This window comes from Xiphophorus hellerii, chromosome 9 (assembly GCF_003331165.1).
Source record: "Xiphophorus hellerii strain 12219 chromosome 9, Xiphophorus_hellerii-4.1, whole genome shotgun sequence".
Lineage (NCBI taxonomy): Eukaryota > Metazoa > Chordata > Actinopteri > Cyprinodontiformes > Poeciliidae > Xiphophorus > Xiphophorus hellerii.
In genome coordinates this window covers 23,106,250-23,124,905 of record NC_045680.1, presented here as the reverse complement: position 1 = coordinate 23,124,905, position 18,656 = coordinate 23,106,250, and the positions used below count along the sequence as shown (strand labels likewise).

Genomic DNA, 18,656 nt, shown 5'->3' with positions numbered 1-18,656 from the left:
TTCAAATCTGTAAATCCTAATCCTGGTCAGTTGGGATGGCTTTAATCTGTATCCCGGAACATAAACGCTGCAACCAGTTAAGATCGCTTTGAACAAGGTTTTGATGTGAGCATTACTCCCTTTAATTATTTGGATTATGGATTTGAATGCAAACTCTGTAAAACGCTGAGATTCAGCACGTTTTGCTGGATTTAAATAATTTGCAAATAAAAACACCTGTTGTGAGTTTTTAATTTAGCAGAATATGCGGCAATGGAGGTGAGAAAATGACTGGGATAAAATGCAGAGGATATGCAGGCCGTAAGAAATATTTGCCATCCTCCCACTATGAAGCTGTAACTTTAGTTCAGGATTCATCCAAAAAGTCTAGCCTTACTACTGAGGCTGTTTTCGAGCCTTATTAAATCTACAAAACTGGGCAGATTTCTACCCAGTTTTGTCAGATTTGGTCCTTATTGCAGAAGTGCAGATGAAGGGGGGAGAAAAACTACTCCACAAGCAACACGAGTTCGGAAAAAAAATAAAATAAATAAATAAATATTATAATAATAATAATAATAATAATAATAATAATAATAATACTTTTTTTTTTTTAAACTTGCACTTTTGTCCGTCCTCGCGCCACGTAGTGGGCGGGTTACTTTAAAGTGAGAGTTTTGATTGGCAGTTACTCCGACCAATAGAAATCCTTCTCTGTGGACTACTAGGTTGCATTCACGACGTCGCTCGTGGTAGATTGAGAAGTAGTTTACGTCGTTACTAGGCAGCGTTAACGGAGTTCCAGACATTAGCAGAAAATTATCTTCGTCTAAAAGATTACTCTCATCTATACGCATAGTTACACTGTTATAAATGTAACGTTTTCACGACATGTTAGTGAAATGTTGATGGAAAAAAAATGGCTGCATCAAGGTAAACATTTGACTGCTCGGGTAACAAGCAAATCTGTGAATTACCTTTTTTAACGCTTGGTTACTAATAAAACATACTTTCCTGTGTTGAAACAAATTTTTAGCGAAATTCGGGAGAAACTACGAAAGAAACGGCGGGCCTTGCAAGATACTTTGGTAAAAAACAAAAACGAGGACGACATTCAGGTAAAGTAATTGAACCTTTAAGGTTAAATGAAGCCTAAACGTCGTACCAGAGTATTTAATATTAAGCGCGTGCATGCATACTTAACTCTCAGTCCAATATGAAGCGTCACTTTTAACAAGCCAGGACATGACCCGAGGGAAGGAAGAAGATGTTACAGCACAGAAACAGGAGCTGCTAACGCTCTGATAAATCTAACTGTACTCGATAGGCTCTGGTTCCGTCTGCCAGGTTCAATATGGACAAGCAACCGACTGCAATGAAGGTTGGTTTGTGTGTTGTAGCTTAGCTTTTAGGTTGTTGCTGCTCTCCTCTGTGTGCTGCTGGCTCTTCAACACCAATCTCCCTTCATCCTAAGCCTTCTTGCAGCTTTAGTGGCTAATAGCAGCGTGGATGTGGGCTCTGTGTTTCTGCCTGCTCTAAAACTGCGTGGCTGTCTTCCACTAGGAAGCTGTGGGCAGCGACGAGGACCCAGGAGAGACTCTGAGACGCACACTGAGAGCCCAGAGAGAGAAGAGGAAGACAAAGGTGCAACCCAGTTGTCTGGGATTTTTTTATGTTGCCTCAGTTTTACTCCCATTATGCCTAATATCACTGGTGGCTCTTGTTGATTAGTTGCTGGAACAGTCTTTCGTCCAGGATGAGGATGTTGGGGAAGTTTCCCCTACTCAGTACAACAGTCCAAATGAGGGACCATCTAGTAGGGCGGATGATTCTGTGGTTTTTACAAGACCTCCAACTGGGTCTCAGAGAGGTTTGTGTCTACCCCTTTGAACCTTTTCTGTTTTGGTCACATTACAGCCTCACATTTTTATGCATTTTTACTGTTATCTACTGTCTAACGGACAAACACAAAGTAGCATCTAACTCTGAAGTGCCACACCATACCAGCTTTATTTATAGAGCTCTTTAAATACCCACAGGACCAAATGCTCGACACAGAATAAAGGAAACAGCAGTCATATAATGCAATAATAAAGTCAATATGACAAAAAAAAATCAATAAAGCAATCATATATTAATAAAACAACAACAAAAAGAAAAACAGTGAAGAAAAAATTAAAGAACAAGACTTTTTTTAATGAATCCTAAAATATACAGACAGCAGGAAGGCTAGAAAAGGAGAAATGTGGTCAAACGTTTGTGTGCCAGATAAAAAGCAATATTTTCAACTTCCATTACAAGGAAGGAATACAGCCAGAGCTGTATGGAAGAGTAGCTTCCAAGCTTCTCAGCCTTTGACTCAAAAAGTAAGTGTGAACATTTGACCCTGACTGTGAGTTGAGTATGCTTTTCAGCAAATTAAACAGGAGAACAATGACAACAGCCATTTATATATATATACTGTATATGTGTGTCTTTAAAAATGTATTTGATAAAAATCCCCTGCTATTACCTAACCCACTGGTTTTAGATCAGTTATTGGCTAGTCAAAGTCCAATCCTGAAATCATCTGAAAATCTGGAAATTCAGTCTGACAGAATGTAGCTATTTTTTATAGGATGAGGGAAAAACAGATGAATACAAATGCATGCCATAGTTTTCATAGTTTGAAAACCATTTATGCATTTTTCTTAACTTCACAGTAATACATTACTTTGTTTTTAGCATATTCCGTAAAATAAAACCCAAAAAAAACAAATAAATTGGTGAGTGTGGATATAATGTGACAAAAGTTTAAATAGTTAAGGAAGGTCTATATTTTTTGCAAGACTTTCTATGCAGTTTAATGTTAATTTGAACAATGCATTTACAATCTATCGCTTACTTTATTTATAGTGTCACATTGTCCTGACTACTGTTTCTCGTAGGAGTCTCTGTAAAATCTGAGCAGCCCTCCAGCTCTCTGCATTTAGACACTTTTGTGACACGGCATTTGCAAGAGAAGCTGAGAGCAGCGAGGGTAAATTTCAGTTTCTCTTTTTCCTTTTTTATATAAGTAAAACTATTACCACTCATATGCCTGTCAGTCCGTGAGCGCCACTGTATGTACGCTGCTTTGCAGTCTAAGGGAGAGAGCCTTCGGCAGCAGGAAACTTCAGAGGATTCTAGTGAGCCGGTCAGTCGACTCCAGCAGCTCAAAGACAGAGACACCGTAACAAGATTCGATAGAGAGGTGATTTGAAAGACATCTGAGCACATGTAATAAAGTACAGCAGTAGAAGTAACTTTCCAGTGTTTACTAGGCTCATCCAGTCAGTTCAGGAAGACACGACGACCCCCTGACCCTTCGCACCAGAGTCAAGTTTCAAGAGCCGGCTGGAAGAGTAAGCTGCATACTGACGTTAATATTTCTCTTAAAACTAATATTTTTGTTCACATGCTTTTTTTTTACCTTTCCAAATCCAGGTAGAAAAAGACTTCCCATCTGCTGAAGAAGCATACAATTTCTTTACATTTAACTATGAGCCCGACCAGCCAAGTAAGCCAGAGAGTAAGAGCAGGATGAGACAAAAACAGAGAGATGGAGTTGAGGAGGATGATAGAGATGAAAACAGACAAGAGGAAGCTGAGGAGGAAGTGGAGGATGAAGCAGAGGAAGATAATCAAGACCAAAATGAGTTCCAGGTAACATTTAGTGTGAGATGGGGTGAAGACTGGAGTCTGCAAGTGTGTGAGGGGACCGGACGGCATCTCAGTCAGAGTCAAACTAACATGTTTGAATTTTGTAAGGGCAGATCTGGATGCAGGGTGAACTGATAACTGCCTCTACTGCTAACATGTTACTGACAGCCAGTGAAAAACAGAGCCTGGGACGGGGCAACAGATGGGAGCCGACTCTTTTTATTTTTATTTGTAAATGTGCAGCTAAGTTTGTCGCAGTAAGAAATTAATCAATTAATTGCATGATAAATTAAAATGAGCTTTAAATATTTCTTTGAAGGGCAATTCTGTTCACACAGACTTCATTATCTATTTATTTATGGTTTGGGTTTGTGTGTGTTTTTTTTATTATTTTGTTTTCATTTATTGTTTTTGGTTGTTTTGTTTGTTTTTAAGTCCATTAGTCTTTGAGACGCCATTATCAATATATTACGTCAAAATGATCTCAAAAAGCAACCATTTTCAATAATTATCCCTGTAATTATCAAAATAAAAACAGGGATAATCTATCATTCAGTAATATTTGTTATTGTGACAGGCCTATGTCCGACATTATGAACAGAAACACAAAATGGCACCACCCAAGATTGAATTTTGTGAATATAGTATAGAAAAATGTGGAAATGTTTAAGAAATATCAAGGCACCGTATTACGCTGGAAAGTAGTGAGTGACTGACTCTTGTTTTACACCTTGCCTAAGAGTGAAGAAGCTCCTCTGGTGCGAAATGAAGACGATTTATTCGTCATTGACCATTCACCTCAGGACTTTGTGGAAGTGAGGAAAGCGGAGTATGTTGGTCTCAAAATGCGCGTCCAACGAGACCGTGAACTCCTGTTTACTCCGAGCTTTCTAACAGGTAACACACGTTTTAGCAGTTTCCCCTTCGACTCACAAGTGTTGGTCTAACTGGAATTGTGCAAAAATCTTTACAGTCCCAACCTCCGTCAAGCTGCCTGAAAACATGAAGCCCCGCTTTCTGGAGGACGAGGGCCTCTATGTGGGACAACGGCCTGCTGTATCTATGACCAACGAAAACATTTCAGAGAATCGCATTTTGAAAATGGCTGAGGTATCATCAGCTGATCTGCTAAACTGTTCGTATAAAGAACTGTGTTCAATTTTAGATTTATGCTAGCCTTTTTTTTTTTACTTTCCTTGAAGGGAAGCAAATGGTTTGGAGATGATGGGAAGATTCTTGCTCTGCCTGACCCCATAAAGGAATCGTCCACAAGGCCACCCCTTTTCCACATGGATGAGGAGCTGGATCCTGCTCTGCAAACTGTATACAGGAAGGTCAGACACTCCTTCACAACCAATCCATCCATCCAAGAAATATGTTGATTAGCAGAATCTGATGTTGATGGTAACAATGCAGAGCATGGTGAGCGACTTTGCTTGCATTTTTATAGTTTTTCCAGGATGTTGGGATGTTTTTTTTGTCACTGTTGTGGCCTATTATTCCTCATTTTGTGGCAACCTTTTCAAAAGGTTCTAGTCAAAGTTTAGAATTTTCCTACGCTATATTTTTGCCTTAACCAAATTCAACTGAATGCATTTGGACACATATATGAGCACCGGAGCACAGAAGTTATCGCTGGGGGAAATTATCCAGGAGAAATCCCCTTGTTAGTGAAGGCTGCGAGTTGTAAACCAGCAGGATCTGAAGGCTGTGATATTGATATTTGTGCTCATAAATTGTGCAAGAGATGTTCTGAAACAACTTAAATCTATCTATCTTTGAAATGTTCACAAAACGATTGTGTAGAAACCGAACACACATCCTTCAGGACAGTGGATGATGGGTAATTGTGTTTTTTTATTTATGTCTTAGGCTATGAAGTCCCAGTATGCAAACCTGTACATTGCTGGTGCCACGGACCAGGAGGGAGACTACCAGCTTGACGTTGATGTCTCCGGGCTGATCTTCTCCCATCATCCTCTCTTTAGCCGCGAACATGTCCTGGCATCGCGGCTAGCTCAGCTGTATGATCAGTACCTCAGCAGGCAACAGAATAATCTCACAGGGCACCTTACCGAGAAGGTAAACTCTAGTGGATTAAAGCAGTCCTCACACCAACCCGATTTTGCTTCTATTGTTCCAAGATGCTTTGTTGCAGTATTTATAGTCTGGTACCTTTTTGTGTTCATTCTGCTGTAGTTGAACGGCCTGAGGAAAGCTCTGCGGAACATGATGAGGATCCACGGTGAGCAGGGCTCCTCCGAGGCCCTGCAGCACAGGATTTCTGAGTACAGTCTAGAAGTGAGGTGAGGTCTCTGTTCTGTAGCAGGTACAACAGTACTGACTACGTAACGAACCGGTTTTCCTATGCGTCCACAATAGGAACACTCGGCAGCTGCGCGACTTGGAGCAGGAGAAAGACAGGACTCTGCTGAGGAGCATCATTAAAGTGTGGAAGGAGATCAAGTCCCTGAGAGAGTTTCAGAAGTATACCAATACACCTTTTAAGCTTTTTCTCAGAAGGTAACTACTTAATTCATAGACTTCTCAACGAAAACATCATTAGTTAATCTTAAAATTTCTGCCTGATGTTGCTTCACTGTGAAAATGATCCCTCTCCTTCAATAATTTCCTCATCACAGCCACAAACCTTAATGGATTTTATACAAAGGACCAACACAATGTACAGGGAAACAATGAGGTGGAAGGGAAATGACAACGTGGTTTTCAACATTTTCAGGGTTTCTGGAGGTTTCATGAAGTAGAATTTTAAGACTTTTAAGACATTTTAATTCCACCTTGAATGAAATTTAAGACCTAATAAAAGCTATAAACATATTGGGGATTCCGGTGTATTACACTGCATATGGATTTCTACAGCCTTAACCTGTGTACTGCTAAGCTTAAAAGTTTTTTGTTTATTTTTTCAGAGAATGCATCTAGCCTCGCTTGATGTGGCGAAAATGATTGTCGTCCTGCTAACTGGCCAAAACTTTGCAATTACCCATGATAGACACAGAAAAGCTAACTAGTTAGTTAGCAAAGGTATGTTAGCAACTAGTTATCGATAGCTTCAAGATGTCTGCACGACAGTCCCACAAGGAAAAAACAACCAAAAATAATAATGCTTTTAAACTAATTGAAGCCACTATAAGGCCTTAATTTTAGATGCATTTAAGACTTTTTAAGAATGCACAGACGCCCTAATGTTACAAAGAAAAAGATATGGCACAAAATAAAACCCATTGTAACAAGTTACCTCCAGAATCCATCTATTTAGTAAAAGAATCCACTTTTCAGATTTGTATTTGTTTTTCTAATATTATGCATCGTTTTCATTTTACTTTGCCTTGTTCTAATTTGATCCGAATAAAATTCATTACAGTTTGTGATCAGAGCATGAGGAAATGTAAAAACAACTACTTTTTGTACTTATCTGCTTCTTATCAGAGCTTTGTGTTCATTTGTGTCACATTTCCATTTTTTTTTATGTCACTGCTTCAGGGAGAATGTAGATCGGGCTTTGGATGAGTGGGAGTATGAAGGCGAAATCCTGAAAGAAGTTTTGGAACTGGAAGCAGAAAGTGAGGAGCAGCACCAAAAGAAGCTAGCAGAGTATAACAAGCAACTGGAAGATTGGAAACTCTGGAGGAAGAAGCAGGTGCCTACCAGTCATAGTGCAGCCTGTTTATTTCGTCAGCCTCACATTCGTATTCAAGCCCATGTTCTCATATTCAATGTTTGCAGAAAGCCAAGCGAAGAAAGAAGAAAAAGAAAAAGAAAGGCCAAACACAGGATGACACAGAAGAAGAAGACGAAGAAGAACAGGATCAGGATGAGACTGAGTCAGAGGATCCATTTGAGGAAGACCCCGTGAAACCGGAGGTTCCAGAAAGGCCGGGCGTTGACTCCCTGGAGCGGTGGGTGAGAGAAAAAGCCTCCAGGATACGTAGAAAACCAGGAGAGGCCATTCTGATCCCGGAGCTGTCTACATCAGGAGGCATCACAGGCAACGATCAATGTCCCAGGTAGGCACCTTCAAGTAACAACTATCAAATCCTCCTGATGCCAGAATATTTGCCAAATGGTGTATTTTGGGTGTCCACGTATCCTTAAAAAGTCTTAAATCCATGTATCTAAAATGAAGGCCTTTAAATGTCTTAGATTCTGAAAAAAAAAGTGGTTCACAAAGTAAAATTAACTTACAACAGAAACAATATTAATACGGAACTCAATGTGGTAATTGGTACTTTACAGAACCCAATAACATACCATGGGATATATTATGAACATCACCAGCTTACCTGCAACACAAAATAACTCAATTAGAAGAAGTATCGCTACTACATAGTGAACTGTCTTAGCAACGGTTGTCTCTGTTACGCTCTGAACACGGTAACAGTGTCATTTATATTTCCTCCCTGTCTGCCTGCACTAAACTTTTACATGTTTGTTGTAGTTCAACCTGGTGGGGTTACTCTTTCAGTTTTACACTTTTCTTTCTGTACCTGTTGTGCATGGGTCATGGAAAATTATATTGAAGGTCATGCAGAGTCATGGAAAAGTCATGGATTTTTTTTTTGTCTAAATACCAGTGGGAGCCCTATGTTTAGAAATGGTCTTAAAATGTTTTAAATTTGAGTTGGCGAAACCTTCATCAACCCTGTTACTGTTCTCCACACTGAGAGGTTTTGCATCATCTTTCAGGGCTGAAATAGCTCGCAGGGAAGATGTTTCGAGGCGCTCTCTTTTCATCAAGATCCTTTACAACCACAAGGAAGTTTCCAGAACAGACAGTTGCTCCCTGAGCACCGACTTCAGGGTTCACTTTGGACAAATTTTCAATCTGAAGGTGCTCAACTGTCCACACAGCATTAATCTGCAGGTACAGTAAAACTCTTCTGTCTGTTCCTGCATATTTCGGTTCAGTTACTCGCTGTAGTCTTTCTGTTTTACCCGGTTGTGTTTGTGTACTGTGTCTGAGCAGGTGTTTGAGGAGATTGGGTCATCATACTCCCTGCTGGTTGAGGTGTTTGTTCCTGTACCCGACCCTTCAGTCGTTACAGGCAGAGCCCCTATAGAGGAAATTGAGTTCAGCAGCAACCAGCATGTGATGTTTGATCACGAGGGAGTTGGAAGTGGTACTTGTTTTTTTTCCAGATCACTCTACTTTCGACGAAAAATACCCGGAAAGCAGACTGCAAAAGTCTCAAGTCACTCCTAATTTCTCTTTTTTCCTGCTCCAAATATCATGATTTGTACAGGTGCTTGAAATCCTTGAAAATGCTTGAATTTCAATTCAGTGTTGTCAAGGTTTGGAAAGTGCTTGATGTTCAAACTGCACAGTTTTGTAAAAACGTTTTGTAAAACTTTGTTTACAGTTGAAACGAGATATGTAAAGACACTGAAACACACAGGCACATTTTTTCCTCACCCTCTGAAATTAAATTAGACCAAATTTCTTTTGCTGTAGGTCAGTTAGAATTACCAAAATTATTTCTATTTGCTAAATGCCAGAAAACTCTTTTTTCAGAGATTTTTTTTTGTAACTATTTCAGTTCAGTCACATGTGTAGGATGTGTGCAAGCAAGACATTTCAAAACATAAACATTTATTATATTAAGGTTTACTTTGTTCCTGCTGTAGAGTGTGGAATACTACACCACAATATTATTAATAACTGATATAAATTATGTAAAACAATGATGAGAAGCTGTTTTCTGTAGTTCATTCTTTAGTTCAAGTGTGGTGCTGTAGAAGTTTGAAAGTGAATGAATCGTGAAATTTAGACTTCTCTACTCTAGTTGAAACGAAATATGAAAAATGTGTTTTTGTGATTTAGTACTTTGCTAATCTTGTAAAGGTTCTGTGTCAACCACAGCCGTAAACAAACACTAATGTAGTGATAATCAGATGCGAAAGTAGAAATAAAAGCGAGTTCAAATAAAAAAATTAAACTTGGCTGTTTAAAAAGAATGCAAAAAACATTCTTGATTCATTGGGAGCAAAACTTCAAAGGCATGAAGGACTACCGGCACATGCTCTTGCCATTTCATCGACCCTCTTTCTCTGTGCGTGTCTTCAGATGTGCCGCTCTCCTTTGAGTCCGATGGCAGCAACAAACTGACACTGCTGACGTCCGGAAAGCTGTCTTGCTGCGTGTCGTGGGGCGTCGGGGAAGAAGGTGTCCCACTCGCACCGCCTCTTTCTCAGCATCCTGCTGGCGCGCACAGGTACTCACTGTCACAGGGGGACAATGGTCGATTGTCAATGTAAACAAAGTGTTGAAACCAACACCACAGATCTAAGAGCTTCTCAGATGGTGTAAGGTTGAATTCCTGCTACACGGATAATGAAAACGTGTCTGCTTTGGCAAGGACAAATACATTTGCTCGTATTTGTATGTGTAGCAAATGTTTCCAGAATATTTGTAAAATCTAGTTGAATAATTAAATAGTTAAATTTGTTGCATGTTAGGACAGAATGGTGCGCTAATCAGGCGTGTTAAAGTAGGTCAATGGTTTATAAACTGTTACAGTGGGTCAGAAGCTTCTTGCCTCTTGTAACAGGGTTTCTGGGTAAAAGGTAGTAAATTAAATGAGCTCAAATTAAGACCAGGTAGTAAAAGGTAACCAATACAATTTGTCTTGGTAGTAAATTTTTCAAAAAACATTTCATGACCCCTTCAATATATTTGGAATTTTACATTGATGCTGAATTTTTGTTTTAAGTTCCTCTAACTATAAAATCTGTATTAAAAATTAGATCTACTCCCAGGACCTGAGCTGACGTTGATAGACTCGATTGGTGTCGCTGTCCGATCTGCTGTGTGCCTATCTCCCTCCTAGACAGAAAAAATCTCACCCCTAGACTTTTCCCCACACATCAGCAATTGTGTATTTCCGCATCTTAGAGGGCCAGGCCATCTGGATGCTGTCTCATACATCGGGGCGTCCGGATTGTATGACATGAAAAAGATCGGTGAGTGGGCCATACAGTCGCGACTGGACCCCAACGATCCCAAGAACACCTCCATCATGCACCTGCTGAAAGTGCGTAACACACAAGATTGTTTTCCTGGATTTCCCCAGGATAAAGTCAAAACCCCGGATAAGAACAGCCGCCTTGTCTTCACAGGTGGCGACCAGTGGCGAGGTGACCGCTCCCGACTACTTTCGCCTTGAACACCTGCAGGAGGAGTTCAACTTTGTAAGTGATGAGGAGATGGAGAGGTCCAAGAGGTTCCGCCTGCTCAGGCTGAGGAACCAGGAGGCTCCCGAGTTTCGCAATTACAAATTTGTCCCTCTTCTGGAGAGGGAGGTCTCTGACAAGGTTTTCCAGGTCAGCCTTCCAACATCATGCCAAGTCGCAGAATATTCTGAAAAGGATTCTCAGACGATTTGTGAGCTGTAATAATCGTTCTTCTTTTGCTTTGGTTTGAATGAGTTTAGGATTATGAAAAAAGATTGAAAGAGGGGGAGACGATTGACACCAGGCAACATCTGGATCCTCACAGAGCTGTTGTGGCCAAATACCTTCAGCAGGTGTCTTGAGTGCCTTTTTTTATGTAGAAACTGAGATTTATCTTTGTTTTCTGTGCCGTTGAATGAGCCGTGTTGCTGCTGCCATTGCCTCATAGATACAAGAATCAGTCATCAACAGATTTATTCTCTCCAAACATCACTACCAACTGTCCGACCTGGTGATCGAAGAAGAAATACCAAGCATTGGGTGAATATTAAACCAGACATTTTACCTCTCCTCTTGCAAAGTTCACTCTTTTATTCTAAGAATGTTCTAAGAAGTGAGATTAATTTGTTGTTACCACAAAATACCAATCCAAACAATTAGTTTGACGGTCTTAGAAATGTACAACACTCTCTTGTGATCAGATTCATACTAAACTTTATAAGTATGCATAAAAAACCCCCAAATAAGTTAATTTTTCATTCCAGTCGCTCTAAAAAAAAAAATCTAGAAAATCTTTAATTTATGGGGTGAATTGAGAAATGGTTTTTTTTTTGCAAAATCCGTGGTGCCACAAGTATTGACACATTTGATATTCCCTTTAAAATTAATGTAACTGGAGCTTTTTTTATTCATACATTTCTCTTTTTCTAGAAAAGTTTAACTAGTAATCCCTGACCTTTTGGCTCATAGGGAATAAATAAAATACACAGGTGCTATTTTTTTTTACAGGGTTTGTACGGGTGCTTGAAATCCTTGAAGATGCTTGAATATCAATGAGGTATTTTCAAGGTTTGAGAAGTGCTCGACTTCTGCATAAAGCCCTTCAAAGTTCTTGATATTCAAACTGCACAGTTTGGTAATACAGTGCAATCCCTTGATTGTAAACCTAAATTTGGAAAGCATCATTTATAGTTGAAACCAGACATCTGAAGATAATAAAAATAAATCTATATATTTTTTCTCACTGTCTGACATTAATTCAGACCAAACTTCTCTGGTAGTTTTAGAATGATCAAAACTGTTTGCTAAATGTCAGAAAACATGGCAAAATGTTTTTAGAGATTTTTTTTAAAACTTTTTCTGAGGTGTTTAGGGTGTGTGTAAAGGAGACATTTCAAAACATAACGTTTTCTCATATTTTAGTTTACCATTTTTTGTGCCACCATTGATTTTGTCCAATTTTAAAAATTTTTCTTCACATTGTTTTTTTGGCCCGCTTTGCTACCGCAAAAAAAAGATGACTTTACTTCATGACTTTTTACACATTTCCCAACAAAATTGCTTTGTACAATATATAACTTGTACACAGAAGAGTGCATCAGTGATACGTTTGCTGTTCTTTTTATATCTGCGATGTTTAAAATGTGTTTTCTATGTTTATGCTATTCGTTTGCACTTCATTTTTACAGTGGTGCAGGTTCAGGGTATGTTTGTAATGCTTTTCTTTTTGCTTCCCCCCCCCGCCCTTTGTGTGCTTTTTAGCTGCAAACGCAGGTACCAAAGCTCTAGTGCCTATAGACCACCAGCAGTGTTCAGTCCTCTTATAAATTTTCAGATTTTTCCAACGGTTTTGGAAAAGATAATGTAGAAGGACCTCAATTAAATGGTGCAAAAATATAACAATTGGCACTGAAACATTGACATACATCATCTTATGGCACTTGTGTGTGATGTCTCTCCTTTCTAGTATTTTACACAAGCGAAAATTCATAAGTCATAACAGTTTTATCTTATTACTGCTACCATAATGAGGTAACTAACACATGAACCCTTTTTGAAGTCATTTATATCTACAGCAAAATGTTGGTTTTAATATCCTTGCTTAAAATGTCAACAATTAAAATCCAGAATATGTTTCGTCACACTCTAGTAAAGCTACAATTTAAGCTTTAACCAATAGAGAACCTTAAATTTTCACCTCAGGAGTCTCTGCCTGTCTCCTTGGTGCACTGGGTACTTGTTAGTAGCCAACAATCCCACCCATCCATTTTTATTCTTTTCCAGAAGATAGTTTAAACGTCTGGTTTTCACACGTCATGTCTCTTGCTGCCAACAGCATTCTGGGAATTAACCTGTTCAAGCTCGCTGAATCCAAACGGCCACTGAAACCTCAAAGGAAAGAAAGGAAAAAAGTCACAGCGCAGAATCTGTCGGACGGGGACATCAGACTGCTCGTTAACGTCATCCGGGCCCACAACATCCCGATCCGCAAACCCCAGAGCAAGTGAGCACCAGCACCTTTTTTTTTTTTTTTTTAATAATCAAGAAGACGTTGTGTCGAACTTGTATTTGGATTGTGGAGTTTTCGGTGCCTGACACCGTCCCACTTTTTGCTTTCCAGTAAACCGGGACAGTCTTCTCAGAGTGCCATCCAGGGCAGTGATTGGTACCTCAGCCAGGTACAGGACACCCCAACCCGACATTACACTGTGGGAACACTGTGATCTATAGCATCAATGTTAAGTATGTACACTTTGTGTAATACAGGTACAAGTAAGGCCGTTTGTGGAAGTGTCCTTCCAACGCACGGTGCTCCAAACAACCACAGCCGACGGACCAAATCCAAGCTGGAATGAGGAGCTGCAGCTGCCATTTAAGTAACCGACTACAGACTTTTTATCTTGCCTCTTGTGATTTATTATGAGGTTTTATTTTATTAAGTTAAAACATAGATCTCCAGTACAGCCGTCCAGTTTGACTCAGCTGGGACAGATTTTTGTCCTGTTCACATTTTGTCAAGTTACATCCATAACCTTCAATGTATTTTATAGGAAGGTTCAACTGTATATATTAAAATTCATTTTGTGTTTACATTACGATTTCCTGAATCCTGAGAAAATTCCTGGAACGCTAACTAGTCAGTCAAGCAGTGGGTGTTCCTTTTCAAACGTCTTCTCCGCAGCGCTCCAAATGGGGACTACAGCACTGGCAGTTTGCAGTCTGTCAAAGATGAAGTCTTCATCAACATATTTGATGAAGTGCTGTATGAGACTGGACCGGTAAAGATCCGTCTACGATTGAAATCACATTTTACATCTGAAACAGCCGTGTCAGTTATAACAACTGTAACTTTGCCGCGCAGAGCGACAAATCGAGGGCGACGTCCATTCACACGCAGATAGAGAAGCACTGGTTGGGCTCGGTAAAGATTCCCTTCAGCACCATTTACTCTCAGTCAAAGGTAAAGACTCCGCTGCGTTGTTTGTATAAGCAGACATTTTCCCAAGTGATCGACATTTCTCGCTTTGCCCCGGCAGATTGACGGTGCGTTCAAAGTGAACACGCCAGCCGTGCTGCTGGGGTACAGCAGGGAGCACGGCAGCACCAGCGTTTATGATCAGTGGCGGAGCACACAGGGTGGGACGTTCATACGGCTCTTCATCACTGTAGAACCTCAGCTGATGCCTGGAGAGTCTGTTAGACAGAAGGTAACCCAGTCTCACATTCAGGAGGGGTCCTGTCCGGGGTTTTATTTTATTTTTTTTCAGTGTCCATGTCCGCATCGCTGTTTTGACTTCTTTTGATTCAGGTTTAGACTAACTTGCAAAATATTTATACCCCTTGAACTTTTTCAAATTGTATCTCATTACAACCACAAGCTTCAAAGTATTTTATCTCAGTTTTATCTTGTGGAAGAGGAGTAGTAGATTACAGTGTTCTGTGAGCAGTTCAAAGCCTGAGATATCGTTTCACCAAAACCTGCTTTTAACTTTATCCCTGACCTGAAATACCTGTCTCAACAAATGTTGAGTCTACTTACCTATGAAGTGGCTTCTAAAGACATTAAGTTGTAGGGGTGGGCATTGATTGGGTTAAATTTCCTCACATGATAAGGATTCTGATTCGTCTTTGTCACAATAAATTCCGATTAACATTTAAAGCCCCCTAAAACTGTCCGTATTTTCAGAGTTGTTAGTTTTACTATTTTCTCTACTGTTTGTACAATGATAGTATCAATAAATATTCATTTGAAAATATGACTGAGTGTATTACAAATTGTGCTTGTGATGCCATTACGTTGTGTCATTGATATATTATAAATATATACATCAATGGCTATGTTATGTCATCACTGCCATAAAAGATAAATAATAAGTAGTTCTTATTGTCAGTTTGTTGTCACAGTTCTAACACAAGATATCACGATTAAAATTTAGGTCCATATCGCCCGCCCCTACTCAGTTGTACTTTTTTTAAATTTAAGGGTTACAGTAAATTTGACTGAATGTAAATGCAGGCTACACTTTAAAATATACATGATTTATTTTCTTTCCACTTCACATTTATATTCTATTTTGTGGTGGTTAAAATACAACACAGTCACATTGTGGTTGCAGTGTCACAGTTTGAAAAGTTTCAAAGTTATAAAAACCTTTCACTATATCTTTACATTATATATATTTTTATCTTTCCTTTTCATGTATTTATTAGGTTTTGTATTCCTTTTTCTTCTCGTTTCAGACTGTTTAGCTAAAAGTAGGTGGTGTCATATCACTTCAGTAATTTGTCCTTATCTTCTTTTATGTATTGGCTTTTGCTCTTCTTCGTGCGGTAGATAAAGGAAGCAGAGGTAACTTTCTATTGTTTTCTTTTACTCTATTTTATCATCATTTGTGCAGACTTGTGCATCGGGTAAAAATGTTTCCATAAAGACACTCTGTGTTAATCTGAAGTGACTTTGATGCAGTTCAACAGTCAGGAGAATGAGCGCTTACTGCAGGCTTCAGAGAAGTTTGAGAAACACGCAGCCGGAGGCTATCCGGACCGACCCTGCATCACCACGGTCATCGACCTCAGCGGAAAGACGGTCTTCATCACTCGTTACGTCCGACCGCTCAACCCCCCGCAGGAGTTTCTGGATGCATTTCCTAACAACCCTCAGGAAGCCACGGTCGGTGCGATCATGCTGAACACTGAGTGATGCCAGGTTTCACTTTTAGTGGACCAGCTGACTTGATACCTCTTCTGTCCCCTCGCAGAGCCTTGTTGCCCAATATGTCTCCCTGATCCCTTCTTTGCCAGATCAGGTTTCCTTCTCTGCAACCTGTGACTTATTGAGCACATGTGACGTGAGTGAAATCTCTGTAAGATGTGGAAACAGTACGAGTGCTGTACTTACACATGTATCTTCTGTTTGTTCTCAGCAATTCCTGACTCTACTGGCAGGAGATGAGCAGGAACACGCTGTATTGTTGTGCAACTACTTTCTTTTTTTGGGAAAGAAAGCGTGGCTCATAATTGGCACAGCCATACCAGAGGTAGATGAGCTTTACTTGTTAATCCTGAACCTGCAAACCTTCCAAGACATGGTCACCCACCTGAAATGATAAATTAATTTTTGAAGCAGGCATGAGTGCCATGTTTTAACTCTGGAGGAGCTGTAGTGATCCACAGCTCTGGTGGAAGAAACTTTGGTTGAAATTTGCTTCCACAAGGGATTGAACAAAACCTTCTATTCTTGTTGGGTTTATTTGCCAAGCACAATCACAATAAAACGACGTTACCAGACGTTCTGTTTTAAAGTTGATCAAATATAAAGGGGGACCTATTATGCAAAACTCACGTTTTTCATGTTTTTATTCTTCCATTTGGGTCTCAACTGTTTCTAAAAACAGCCCAAGTGCTTAAAAAAAGAAAACACACAGATGGTTTTTTGGTCTCTGGAAAATTGGCCATTTCAAAAACCTCCAAGAGCAGAGAAAGAACTGTTTGGGAGCACCTTTCAGACATGTGGATTTTTCACAGGGACCAACAGCATATGTTCTGACCCATGAGCAGAGTGGCTACTTCATCTGGAACCCCAGCAGCGGGCAGTTCTATGAGAAGGGCGACACTTTCTGCCCTCTGCAAACCGTCGGCTGCTTGGTTAATTCTGACAACGTGAGTGAAAAATTAGCAGTTATATGTGACATGATACAGTCTTCGTTGATGTCGCCTTCCTCTATAACAAGATTTTTGGGGGTGCATGTTGCTTAGGTTTGGTTCAACATTCAGAAAAATCCTTCACCATTACACACCAACTTTGACATCACTAAGGCCAAAATGTGGAAACCGTTTTTCTCCCGCTCCTTCTCCCACCCGGGGCTGTCTAGTGTACAGGTAAATGCAAAATACTGTCTATGAACATCTATATTTTCATTTTCTCTAGAGTGCCTGTGCATCCCTAAAATGTCTTAGATTCATGTAAGTTGATCTCAAATGCATTAATTACAAGTGTTAAATTTTGTTGTAGCAAGACTATTCGGGCTTGTATGTAGTTTTATTTTTGTCTTGCAGGACTTTTCTGTCAAGCAAAAGCTTGATTCTTGCGCAAACATCTTCAGTACATTCTGATTAAAGGCGGTTGGTAACTAGCTGCTAAAATACCCTTGTTAGCTAGCTAGTTAGCTATCATGGCTAAGTGCAAATGTACAACCAGTAGGGTGGATGATCTTTGTTTTTGCCATTGGCTCACTTCTGTTGCCAGCGTCATTCTCCGTGTTTAGTTTTTTCGGTCTTAAATTTCATCCAAGCTGAAATTAAAATGGCTTTAAAAAGTCTTAAGTGTGACTTGCTAGAACCGGCAGATGCCCGGTTCTCACTAACTATTTTTCCTCTCACAGCCAGAGGAGTTAGTGTACCGCCAAACAGACAAAGCAGCTGCAGCAGAGCTTCAGGACAGGTTAGTTACAGGAATAAATGCAGCTGAGTTATCTCTGTACTGATCCAGAGTGTTTAACTATAAACATTTTTTTTTTTAAATTACACTTTAACATTTAATTCTGGATAGAGTTGAGAAGATACTAAAGGAGAAGATTATGGAGTGGCGCCCTCGTCACCCAACTCGCTGGAACCGGTACTGCAACACCACCCTGAAACAGTTTCTGCCCAAACTTGAGCTGAGTCGTGGTCAGAATGTAGCGGAGGGCCACCGGGTCGAGCTGCAGAACCTCCTCGGAGACTACAGGGTGAGTCGGAAAACTTTGAGACCCTTCACTACTGATCAATTTCCATAAAAGGACATTATGCAGTGATTTGCAGTTAACACTGCTTCCTATTTTTTGAGTCATCTCTTCAATGTTCTCTGTGGAAACTGGCATCAGATGTCACTTTATTTGGAGAAAGTTATCTAAAAATGACTGCGGATCCCCATCTTTTCAGATCTCAGGATTCCCCCTCCATCTGCCGTTTTCTGAGGTCGGACCAATCATAGAGGCAGTTCACAGCACTGGGGTTCACAATATTCACTCATCCACTGTGGAGTTTGCACTGGCCGTGTACATACATCCTTATCCCAACAACGTGCTGTCTGTGTGGGTGTACCTCGCCTCACTCGTCCGCACATGACAAAGACTGAACAGTACACTCGTTTCACTGTTCCTTTTTTGTTAAGAAAATGTATGACTTTTTACCTAATTATTGTGCATCTGTCAACATGGTATAAATATCTTGTGTACAGTGCTTAGAAATATTTATATGCCTTGAATTGGAATAGCAGTAGGGAAACACATTTGAAAATAAAATGTATGTTTGTACACAAAAAGGTA

General features: G+C 39.9%; 1 protein-coding gene across 3 annotated transcripts; it reads left to right on the top strand.

The window, feature by feature from the left end:
* The first annotated feature begins 698 nt into the window (after positions 1–698).
* cc2d2a (coiled-coil and C2 domain containing 2A) lies at positions 699–18,656 on the top strand. 3 transcript variants are annotated; one of them, XM_032571459.1, is made up of 39 exons: positions 700–912; positions 1,016–1,097; positions 1,307–1,360; positions 1,543–1,623; positions 1,711–1,849; positions 2,907–2,998; positions 3,101–3,211; positions 3,282–3,362; positions 3,445–3,663; positions 4,401–4,557; positions 4,634–4,770; positions 4,863–4,994; positions 5,533–5,742; positions 5,860–5,966; positions 6,043–6,183; positions 7,165–7,321; positions 7,408–7,688; positions 8,368–8,545; positions 8,648–8,801; positions 9,746–9,893; positions 10,574–10,712; positions 10,798–11,001; positions 11,112–11,204; positions 11,300–11,391; positions 13,187–13,354; positions 13,472–13,529; positions 13,618–13,727; positions 14,033–14,129; positions 14,213–14,311; positions 14,388–14,558; positions 15,686–15,700; positions 15,818–16,021; positions 16,110–16,199; positions 16,275–16,388; positions 16,876–17,010; positions 17,107–17,229; positions 17,733–17,791; positions 17,900–18,077; positions 18,271–18,656. In XM_032571459.1, exons 1-39 carry the CDS (start codon positions 899–901, stop codon positions 18,454–18,456), a joined length of 5,010 nt encoding a protein of 1,669 aa, XP_032427350.1. In that variant the 5' UTR covers positions 700–898; the 3' UTR covers positions 18,457–18,656. The 3 variants fall into 3 exon arrangements, with proteins under 3 accessions (XP_032427351.1, XP_032427350.1, XP_032427352.1); XM_032571460.1 differs by lacking the exon at positions 15,686–15,700 and having other exon boundaries at positions 699–912; XM_032571461.1 differs by lacking the exon at positions 1,307–1,360.